This window comes from Macaca nemestrina, chromosome 2 (assembly GCF_043159975.1).
Source record: "Macaca nemestrina isolate mMacNem1 chromosome 2, mMacNem.hap1, whole genome shotgun sequence".
NCBI lineage: Eukaryota > Metazoa > Chordata > Mammalia > Primates > Cercopithecidae > Macaca > Macaca nemestrina.
Window position 1 is genome coordinate 105621008 of NC_092126.1, and position 11505 is coordinate 105632512.

The following is an 11505-nucleotide window of genomic DNA, read 5'->3' on the forward strand; positions in this document are numbered from 1 at the left end:
AGACCTCCAGTGTGTGAATCTCCTTAGCTGGGGCATAAGGGCCGTCACTTTCACTCTTCAGAGCCTGTTTCCTCATCTGTAAAGAAAGGATGATAACCTCTGTGCCACAGAGCCATGGAGTGATCAAATGTATGCAAAACCATGGCCAGTTACTGCCTGTAACTTGTTGAAAGGCCAAGAGAACCCCAAGGAAACCCTGGTGGGAGTAGGATTGGCAAATAAGATTGGGGATCAGGGTGGCCAGGGCTGGGCTCTGGAGTTGCCCACAGATGACCCTTTCACTGTCCAGCTGGCCTGTAGCAAAGTTAGCTTCAGGCCTGAGCTGCATTTCCCAAGCCCTTTCTGGGGACATCTACTACAAGGATTTGTCCTGGTATAGCATCTATCAGGCTTCCCTCCTTGCATGTTCTAAGGATCAAATGGAGCCCTTTGCCCTCAGTAGACGCAGGGAATGACAGGGCAGAATGAAATCACTTTAATCGCATAACAACATTTTCAGACCAGGAGTCACAGATGAGGAAAACATTTTGTCTTCCATTTGTACAATTCTGGTGAGGTGTGTGGTTGCACTGGACAATTTTTACAGACACATTTTTCACATTGAGAACTTAATAAATAGATACATACAATGTCAAACTCCACAGACAATGAGATATGGTGTGATTGTTTTCTTATTCTGCCTCCTCTGGGTTGGGAGGTTGCTTCTCGTTGGGCCGATGGAGGCTAGGTCCTCTAGGAGGGGTACTCATACTCCTCGGCACTGCGACGGCCAAAATCCATCCAGCCCATGTAGTCCCGGTCACTTATCCTGTGGCTGGGGTCCAGGTTCTGCAGGTTCTTAATGATGGACATTCGTCCAGAAGGAGCTACAAAGGACAGGGAGGAAGGAAACAGGGACATTACATCTAAAAGCATCTCTAGTTCAATTTGTGAAGGATAGCAATGGAAAAAGCCAGACACAATATAATAGACACCACCTTAAAGGTATCAAAGAGCTGTCAAAGTAGTGGAATTGATAGACCAAAATCTAAGAGAGGAGAAGGACCAATGTCTGTGTAACTGGAGAGAGGACAATATTTACAAGTTAGGGGTGTGCTTTGCGTTCTGCAAGTATTTAGGTGGATTCATTTTCTCCAGCCTTGCAGGCTGGGGACTTGCCTAGATTTTCCTTAGTCTCCCTACCTTTTGCTTTCTTTTGGTAGGTGGGTGTTTTCCTTTTGTACATGGCCTCAGCAGAAACCAACCAAATATTTTTCCAGTACTTATTTATTCCTAAATTCATCCCTTAATATCCATCAACATTCCTGACTCCTGGAGAGCTCTTGTTGTTAAGGTAGCACAATTATAATATCTTGATGTTGGAATGGTTAAAAAAATAAAATCGTTGGTGGGAATGTAAGTTAGTTCAACCATTGTGGAAGACAGTGTGGCAATTCCTCAAGGATATAGAACCAGAAATACCATTTGACCCAGCCTTCCCATTACTGGGTATATACCCAAAGGATTATAAACCATTCTCCTATAAAGACACATGCACACATATGTTTACTGCAGCACTATTCACAATAGCAAAGACTTGGAACCAATCCAAATGCCCATCAATGATAGACCGGATAAAGAAAATGTGGCGATTTACACCACAGAGTACTATGCAGCCATAAAAAGAATGCATTCATGTCCTTTGCAGTGACGTGGATGAAGTTGGAAACCATCATTCTCAGCAAACTAACACAGGAACAGAAAACCAAACACCACATGTTCTCACGCATAAGTGGAAGTTGAACAATGGGAATACATGGACGCAGGGAGGGGAACATCACACACCAGGCCCTATTCGGGGGCAGGGGGTTAGGGGAGGGATAGCATTAGGAGAAATACCTAATGTAGATGACGGGTTGATGGGTGCAGCAAACCACCATGGCACAGGAATACTTATGTAACAAACCTGCATGTTCTGCACATGTATCCCAGAACTTAAAGTATAATAAAGAAAAAAATAAATAAAGCCCCTTTGCTATATAAATACTCTTTTAAAAATATGAATTTGAAAGTTACATTCAGAAAGTGTTTTTCATTTATCAGTAAGTGTTTTGAATTGATGATCATTTTATTTTCAATGATAAATCAATATCAATTAAAAATGATATTCAGAAAAAGACTGTCAGATTAAAATCTTGGCACCTCAGTAATACTCAAAGAAGGGCGGGAGAGAGGTGATAACAAAGGTGATTTCAATCAGCCATTTTGACCAAAATGCAGTAACTGAACCTGAAATGGTCGCATTGGGATGGAAGTTAAGTCTTCAGGAACAGTGTGATCCTTTTGTAGAGCTCACACTGAGTGAGTAGGGACATGAAGAGGCAGTTTATTTGGAGGCATGGGACATAGTCCTAGCTCAAAGTTCATAGACAGTAGCCTCCTGGAGTACGAAATCAGTAGGACACCTTCTCCTGTGCAAGCTCAGTCTTAAGAAAGGCTCTTCAGGGACCTCAGTGAACAAAGCCCAGACCAATTCAAGGGTAGAGGAGTGGGGGACCACTCAATGGTTCCCACTGTGTTGGGGGCCACTGTGTCCCCACCTCCTGTGAGGCTGGTCTATATCCCTTCTGCATGAAGCTGCCCTTGCCAGCTCCTGCCCATAGGCTGAGTAGAGTCAGACTATGGCTTATTTATTGATAAATGAAAATGCAAAGGCAGTTACCCAGGGTAATAAAATTAAGCAAGTTTAATTAAAAACAGAAACAACACAGAACAACGTCCCCACTCTTTCTCTCCCCAACCGCAACCCTTCCCTGTTTTGGAACCAAGAGTCAATTCAGCACATTTCAAGCCTTTTTGCAGATATCCTCAGCCTATGTAGAAGAAAAATAGCCCCTGCTATTTAATTGTTCATTGTTCAGGTGAAATATTAGTCTTTGAATTCAGGAAAACCTATAGACCCAGTTACCTGTACACAGTCACGTGGAAACATGACCCATCCTCCTGCCTGCTGTGATGATGAGTGCCCACTAAGGCCTGGGCACACCCAAATTTCCATCTAATGGAAGCGAAGTGACAGCTTCAATACGAGCAAGCAGCCTCAGTTAACGGTGGGGGCACCATGTTCAGTTGTGGAAGCTGCATTTATCACACACCCTGACTTCCCTGTTCCACCTACAGTTCTGTCCTAATGTCATGTGTATTTACCAGGGTCCTCACTCACTTTCCCAGTGCTGACATAGAGTAGAGGCTTACATCTGATGTATGGAATTGATCAAAGTCTAATTCCTACGGGCCACAAGAGATGGACGGGCCTCCCTCTGAATCACACAAAGAATTTGAAGGGGCTCAGGGGAAAGCGAGCCTCAGGACAGGATTGTCTGCATGTTACTCAGCTACTGAGCTGCTGAATCACCTTATTCGTGGAGAAAGGCTTTGGTGCTGAGAAAACAGTGACATTCTGGGCTCTTGCTACAACTGAAGGGTTTAGCTCTTTTAAACTTTAAAATGTGGATTAGGTAGTACAGCTAGGAAGCTGAATGGCTTCCAGGCCCTCCTGGGAGGAGCAGGACTAGATAGAGTCTCAGCCCTGCTGTTGCGTAGATACGGAACAACATGTAGGTTACTCAGGCTTCTAGAGCCCCAGCTTCCACGCTGGCAAAATGGGTATAATAATACTTACTGTGCAGGGCTGTTGTACTGAGAGAGACAATATAGATGTAGCATTGAAGCTTTGCTGGGCATGGGGGAGGTGTCCACTAAATGCCTCTAGGTATCTTTACCCACTGCCCTCCAATAGAATTGTTTCTTCTTGGGCCATTGGAAGTGCTGCAGATATTTCCTAATGATAAACTCTTAAGCACTGCTCAAAGAATGCATTGTCTTGTTTAGAACATTTAAGCATAATATATACTATAGTGGAGCAAAAATCTGATATGATTTCGAAATATGTAAAATATTCAAAGAAACCGTGCAGTTTCTATAGTGTGAGTATTTATTCCTAGTTCATGTTTGTCACATAGAAGAGTTTGGTTGTTTTTTAGCTAGCGTTGATCCTAGGTGTTGGCATCTAAATTTCCAAGTGATTGCTATTTTCTCCTGGGTTTGTTTGGCACAATTGGCTGAAGGCAAAGGGAGAGGGGGGCTGAGAAGAAGGACTAGAAAAACTTTCCAGCTAAGGTTTATGCTTTAAGAGCCATTGTCTAGTATTGGTTCTAGGAAATAATGTGGTAATGAGTTTTTTTTTTTTTTTTTTTTTTTCCTAGAACAATTTTGGAACCAAGAGTCAATTCAGCACATTTCAGGCCTTTTTGCAGATATCCTCAGCCTACATAGAAGAAAAACAGGGTCTTTCCCAAATTGGGGGAGGGAAGTTCCAGATCCACAGATCAATGAAAAGCCTAGGATATTTCAGACTTGTCTGGCTGAAATTCAGCCTGTATCTGGGGACAGACACTAAATTATTTTCAGGCAGAAAATCAGCAGGAACTCAAAAGCTTTCAGACTTTCTCTCTCCATGTGATAAGTATTTCTATCTTCTTCAATTTAATTAGTAGGAAAGCAAAACAGAAGGTAGTGGGTGGGGCAATTTCCCAAAGACAGGAAGAAATACAACAAATCACTGATTTGTTCTTTCCTTCTGAAGCCTCTGGGTCAAAGAGTTCCAGTCTTCCCTTCATGTGAGCCCACAGGAGAACTCTGCAGAGCCAAAGCTCTTCATCTTATCCCTTTCTGGTCAAGCCAGGGGTTAAGGTTCAAATCCAGGCCCTGGAACACCTGTTGGGTAAAAGTGCAATGGTGCAATCTCGGCTCACTGCAACCTCCACCTCCCAGGTTCAAGCTACTCTCCCGCCTCAGCCTCCCATGTAGCTGGGATTGCAAACATGTGCCATCATAACCAGCTAATTTTGTATTTTTAGTAGAGATGGGGTTTCATCATGTTGATCAGGCTGGTCTCGAACTCCTGACCTCATGTGATCCACCTGCCTCGGCCTCCCAAAGTGCTGGGATTACAAGCGTGAGCCACTGCTCCTGGCCTGCTGAATTATTTTAATGTCCAGCTGTGTTTGTACTGTTCAGCACACTCCTCCACAGCCAGTGTTCATTATTAGTGCCACTGGGGATAAAGTTGGCAGAAAAAAGCTGCCGCAATCCAAAGCATGATTCCTATGGGTCACAAGAGATGAATGGGCCTCCCTCTGAATCACACAAAGAATTGGAAGGAGCTTAGGGGAAAGCTAGCCTCAGGTCAGGACTGCCTGGATGCCACTCAGCTAGTGAGGGGCTGAATCACCTTATTCCTGGAGAAAGACTTTGATGCTGAGAAAAATGACTTGCTCAGCTCTTGCTATAACTGTGACCATCTCTGCGACAGTAAAGTAAAAACAAATACCTCTCTTGTTGGGTAATCATGTGTAAGTCATTGCAAGGAGAACACAAAACTGCTGCTGATTCTTTCCTTCTGTTACATGGTTTGGTGGAGATGGACACATTGTCACTGCTTTCTTAAACTGTTGTAGCCAGATCTCAGGCATTCTCAGCATTGACGCCTTCCTGCTAGAGGATTTCCAAGGGTTGGTATCTGGGTGGCTCCCAGGTTCTTTGCGTTTTTAGTAGAGGGTATTTAGTGTATCTAGGAACCCTTTCCTAGGGTTCAATAATTATCTTTTAATGGCTTGGTAAAATGGTGTTGAACTTAATCAGCAACATTGCTAAAAATTAGTTCAAAGAAAGCTTTTCAAGAAGGGTCCCCTTACTTATAAATTAAGTCCTCCATACCCCTTCTCAGATTGCTACAAAGGACGGCCAGAAACCATGTTGCTTGTTTCCTACCGAGAGAGGTCATCTTCATTAGGCCGGCGCTAGAGAAGAGGGTCAGCATCCAGAGCCTGGGAACAAGGGCAGAAGTGAGGGATGGGGAGGCAGCATTCTTACCTTTCCTGGCCTGCTGGATGTATCTTGCCAGCAGCGCGCCCAGGTGCGCTCGGGACTCCCCGTCCGTTCTCTGCACTGCCCTCAGCTGCCTACGGGGCGCCTCCTCTGCCCGCTGCAGCCCGGAGCCCGCGGGCTCTGCGGGAGGCACCGGCTGCGTCAGGGCGCCAGCCGCCAGTACCGCCATCAGTACGCACAGGCGCACGCCGCTGTTCATGGCTGTAGGGAGCAAAGGAGGAGGGGGCGTTAACGGAAAGGCTGGGCATCCGAGAGCTCCTGCGGCGGGCAGGGCACCCAGAAACCGGCTTAGGACAAACACAGGTGCTCCAGACTCCCCAGGCCGCCACAAGCAGGAGGGCTCAAGCCGAGTGCCATGGCGCGCGCCCCCGGGCGCACACGGCTGGTCTTTGGGAACTCCACACCCAGTGCCGAGGGGCAGACAGAGACCCTGTTTTTTGCCGTGTTGAGCAGAAGGAATGTTTTCTGCTTCCCTAAAGTTTGAGGAAGTGTTTGCAGAGTGCCTCTCTTCTAACTGAAAGAAGAAAAATAAAACCCCACGAGATTAAAAATAGTGTGAAAAAAATATCCTAAAGGGAAGACTCCGTGGGAGAAATGAGAACCCTAGGGAAAGCACCTTTCCAGATAGCTAACAAGCTTTCAATATGGAAATACAGTAAATGACGAAAAAGAGAAGCACAGTTTAAAATGTAGGAGCAATAAATAAAGCCGTATTTATAAAGTTTTCTCAAAGTGTAGGTGGGAAATGGCAATAAGCCACTACGCAAAACATAGGCAGGTTTTAAAATCAGAAATATGTGCCCAGCACTCAGGCTTCCAAAGCCCCGTGCATTTTAGATCGCTAGTGGATAAAACACCCTCACATTTCTATCCGTAAAGCCTCGAAATTTTCTGCAGTATTTAGAAAATGAATTTGAATCTTAAAACCCTCTGGTATTTTATTAGAAAATATTGCAACGTCCCCAGCACCGCTGTGTAACAGCTAGCAAATCTCAATCTGCATGCGAATCTTAGCGAATGGGTATGCCGGCGCGTGAAAGCCTCTAAAGCAGCTCTACCTACCCAGACCTCACTTTTAGACCCGGAACCGTTGTTTCTGACTTCAAGAAATGTCTTTCGAGCTCTCGGAGGAAAGACACAGAAAATAGAAAAGCAAAATGGAAATGGGCACAAAGCTGACGACAGCATTCTTCAAAGACACACGACACTTGGATCCCCCGCTGACGAACCGAGGGACCTACCTTTTGGATTAGAACGCAGCTGGCTTGGCGTTTCCAACCGGAGCAGCCCGGCAGCTGAGCCAAGTTTAGGGAGGACCAGAGGGCGGCTGCCTCTTAAATAGCCCCGCCCGGCGGCGTCGCCCAGTCATGTATTTACCCAGCGCTGACGCAGACTGGCAGCAACACGTGCTCAGAGGGTGGCCACTGGGACGACAACCGGTTGAAGTGGCTCCTGGGGGAGAGGGGGAGGTGGTCCAGTGGGGCGGATTTAACCCCTCCCTGGCTGGGCCCGGTGTCTGCCCCCCTCTGGGTCGGAGAAGCTTCCTTCCAACCTTTTCCAGCTGCCGCTCCCCTGCGCATTCCAGAGCAGTGCTCTCCAAGGTGGGAAACCTAGGAGTTTGGAGTCTTCCCTGGGATGGAGAAGCTGCCGCTAGCTTAGTTCGCTTTGGGGACCGGAGGGTCCAGAAAGGAAACTGGGGCGGGGGTGGGGGGTGGACACTGGGCGGGACTGAGCGTCAGTAAGGCGCGATTCTGAGAGGGATGGGGCGTGGGCCCCCCTACCCCGGAGCGTCCGAGGCGCTGGTCTTCATACTTGTGTGGGCTCTTTCGAAGGAGAGAGGAGTCGGGGTCTTTACTTTCTTCTCAGCCGCATTAAAAGCCCTCGCAGTTCTCCAGGTTTCTGAGAGCTAGTGTTCCGGGTCAGTGAAAGGGCTCCGGCCACAGCTGGCTGTTGGTGTTCTGGGCCTTTCTTTACGCAGCTGTAAAATGGGGATGACACCATCTGGCTTTGCTCAGAGGAATCCGGCTTGGGAAAGCGATGTGTTTCCTTCCCTGGCCAATTTACCGCCACCCGCGGCGCCCACTGTTCCCAGCTGCCGACAAGCGGCGCCAGCGAGGGTCCTGGGGAACTTGCCCACCGCACCCCTGCAAGCTTGGGTAGACCACGGCATTCGCCCCTCCCACCTTTCCGGAGGGCCCACACACTCACACCCCTAGGACCGTACCTGCCAGAACTCAGCTGCGCAGCCTGGAGATGAGGACCTCGCCCGTCGTCACTCACCCGTCCGGTGGAGGGAAGGGAGGCACCAAGGCTGCAGTGCGCCTTTCCCTGCGCGCGGTTACTCTCCTGGCTCCGGAGCCGGCCGACCCGTAGTCCCTCAGTGAGCGGTGGTCGTCTACACCCTGAAGCCCTTTGAGTTCGAATCGGCTTGCTGGTGCTTGAGTTCGCGACGTCCCCGCAAAGGCACTGCGAACTCCATTTCACAGACCGCAAACCGAGGAGGATCGAGGAAGAGCAGCGCTTGCCAAGGCTCCACAATGCTCCCCTCGCCCTCTCCGTGCACCGAGGCAGCCCAGCCTGGGACCTGGAGATCACCAGGCATCCCTGAACCTTGGGACCTCAACTCCTCTCCCTTTCTTTCCCTCATTCGTCTTAGAGGGAAGGAGAAAGATTTAGAAGCGCTTATTTTAAAATTGGAATCCGTATTCCGCTCTGGAATTCCCTCTGGAATGGAGGGACTGTGGCGATGACAGTGTGGGGGTCGAGTGGGTGAGGCGGGGGTAGGGAAGGTGGGGCGGGGGGCGGCCCGGAGACACCTCCGGTTGCTGCTCCACCTTCTAATCCTGAGAGGCAGCTGCGTTTCTGCAACTTATGGGCAATATGTTTGAAAGAGCTGATTAAATGATTTCCAGTGGTTTCCCCACGAGCCTGCTAAGGTTTTCGTAGTTCAGTTGGGAAAACTAGTCTTATTTGTGACTGTGGCAAGACATATTTGAAAACATAACCTTGTTATCAAAATATCCCCAGAACTTCTAATTCAGCGGGCTTGAGGAAGGGCCCAATAATCTGAATTCGTTCCTTCTTTCCTTCCTTCCTTCCTTCCTTCCTTCCTTCCTTCCTTCCTTCCTTCCTTCCTTCCTTCCTTCCTCCTTTCCTCCCTCCCTCCCTCCTTCCCTCCCTTCCTCTCTCTCTTTCCCTCTTTTCCTCTATCCCTCTTTCCCTCTTTTCCTCTCTCTCTCTTTCTTTCTCTTTCTTTCTTCTTCCTTCCTTCCTTCCTTCCTTCCTTCCTTCCTTCCTTCCTTCCTTTCTTTCTTTCTTTCTTTCTTTCTTTCTTTCTTTCTTTCTTTCTTTCTTTCTTTCTCTTTCTTTCTCTCTCTCTCTTTCTTTCTTTCTTTCTTTCTTTCTTTCTTTCTTTCTTTCTTTCTTTCTTTCTTTTCCTTCCTTCGTTCAGACAGAGTCTCATTCTGTCACCCAGGCTGGAGTACAGTGGCGTCATCTCGGCTCACTGCAACCTCTGCCTCCTGGGTTCAAAAGATTCTCCTGCCTCAGCCTCCCCAGTGGCCAGGTTGGTCTCGAACTTCTGACCTCAGGTGATCCACCCACCTCAGCCTCCCAAAATGCTGGGATTATAGGTGTGAGCCACTGCGCCCCACCAAGAATCCACATTTCTAACAAGTTCCCTGGCCATACTGAAAATGCTGGTCCACCAAGCACACTTTGAGACCATTTCTATAGAAATTCCCTACCTTATATCAGTTACTCAACTCCCGGCCCTTGGTCCATGTAATTCATGTTTATTCAACACTTACTTTGTGTTGGGCCCCAGGGATTCAGTATGAACAAGAGCTGACAATACAATAGGGGAGCAGAAGCAAACAAGTGGACAAACACCTCCCAACAATTCTGATATTTGGGGACTATGGAGTGGAGATGGTAGGAGGAAATCTTGGAGAAATGTTTTGGTCAGGCGAGCTAGGTGGTGATATGGAAACTGCCCAAAAGGCAGATGGACTGGAAGGGGAAGGCTGGTTAGGAGGGCCTCGGGGATGCACAAGCAGGAGCAATCAAGGTAGATTCATGTTTAGGATAATAAGCCATTATGAAACCTATTACTTATTAGGAAACATAATAAACATTGTGCAAGTCATAAGTGTTCACCAGAGAACATTCAGAAAACAAAAGTAGAGAAAATAAGAAAGATTCCAGCCTCCCAGGGACCAACCTCTTGCTGCTCAGGAAACTGGTAGAGGGAACCAGACTTGGTGACTGAGGCTGTCCTTGAGTTTCCAGGCTGGGAGACAAGGGTGGGTGGTGGAGTATTACCCAAGACAGGGAATTCAGAAGGAAAAGCAGGCTTGGAGTGTGGCCGTGGGGACATGAGTCCAGTATGGGATTGGTTGATCGTTTGTGCATTGACAGTCCAGGAGGAGTTTGGGAGCCTTTGTCCTGAGCAGAGAGACACTGGAGGGGTGAACCCAGAGTCTTGCACATGGGTGGTGGCTGCCGGCCTGGGAGTTATAGGGAGAATTGATGAAGGCAGCTAGCAATAGGTGGCAGGGTGCCTCTAGACAGACCCCTGAGGAGTGACAGCGTGAAGGAGTGGGTGGAGGAAAAGGAGCTGGTACAGAACCAGACAAGTGGGCCAAGAGGCCAGCATGGAAATGCCAGTGCAGAGCCAGAGGTGACAAGGATCATCAGAAGCTGAAGAAGGGCTTGTGCAGTGGGCCTTTCTAATTTATGATAAAGAGAGCTGCTTGCTTCTTTATTGTAAAATAAAGCAGTCGTAGCTGCTTGCCTCTCAGGTGTGGAAATTCTGAGCAGGAATGTGTGATAGAAGAGCTGCTAGGAAAATAAAAAGACATAAGGGATCTGAACTCCTTGGCCATGGTCATGATTTTTCCTTCTTACAGGGTCAACGGGTACTAATTATTCTGACTATCGTTCCCAAGCAAGTTAGGCCTGGAGCCCACACTATTCCTGTAATCCAGATGCATATCCACATTAAAGATAATCCATTTGTTCACTTAAAAAAAATGGGCTTGATGTCTCCTGAGGCAGATGACTTTGGTGCTCCTCACCACAGTTCCACATTCTCCCTCTGGCACCGGCTGCAGCCTAGCCAGGCTGGGCAGTTTTCAGCAGACAGCATTCCCACTTCAAGCTTTCAAAGCACCCTTCTCTGCTTATCTCCTTCAAAGTTCAGCCCCTGCAGAGGTTCAGCCTGTAAGTATGGGTGTTATCTCCCCGAAAGACAATCTTCAGCCAGTGGGGAATGGGAACCCCAGTCTCTCTGTATGAACCCTTCTGGAAGCATCTAAAAACTTCTCAACGGTCCTTTGCCTGTAGCGGTGAACTTGATAACAGTTCTCTTTCTCTCTCTCTCTCTCTCTCTCTCTCTCTCTCTCTCTCTCTCTCTCTCCCTCCCTCCCTATCCTTAGATGGGGTTTTACTGTGTCACCCAGGCTGGAGTGCAGTGGCACAAACCCAGCCTCCTGGCTTAAACAATCTTCCCACCTCAGCCTCCCAAGTAGCTGGGAACACAGGTGCACACCACCATACTCTGCTAATATTTTAATT

The 11505-nt window shown here is 47.8% G+C and overlaps 1 protein-coding gene across 2 annotated transcripts; it reads right to left on the reverse strand.

Annotated features, from left to right (window-relative positions):
* Positions 1–460: 460 nt before the first annotated feature.
* Positions 461–8273, reverse strand: LOC105480266 (cholecystokinin). 2 transcript variants are annotated; one of them, XM_011738859.2, is made up of 5 exons: positions 8153–8273; positions 7741–7906; positions 7170–7380; positions 5914–6129; positions 461–866 (listed from the first exon to the last, which is right to left on the reverse strand). In XM_011738859.2, exons 4-5 carry the CDS (start codon positions 6125–6127, stop codon positions 733–735), a joined length of 348 nt encoding a protein of 115 aa, XP_011737161.1. In that variant the 5' UTR covers positions 6128–6129; positions 7170–7380; positions 7741–7906; positions 8153–8273; the 3' UTR covers positions 461–732. The 2 variants fall into 2 exon arrangements, with proteins under 2 accessions (XP_011737161.1, XP_011737165.1); XM_011738863.2 differs by lacking the exons at positions 7170–7380; positions 7741–7906; positions 8153–8273 and adding an exon at positions 6991–7135.
* Positions 8274–11505: the final 3232 nt, after the last annotated feature.

Coding starts and splice junctions, on each gene's coding strand:
- LOC105480266 (XM_011738859.2), bottom strand. CDS start 6,127: ATGAACAGCGGCGTGCGCCTGTGCGTACTGATGGCGGTACTGGCGGCT. Junction 867..5,913: donor CATCCAGCAGGCCAGGAAAG/GTAAGAATGCTG, acceptor TGTCCTTTGTAG/CTCCTTCTGGACGAATGTCC.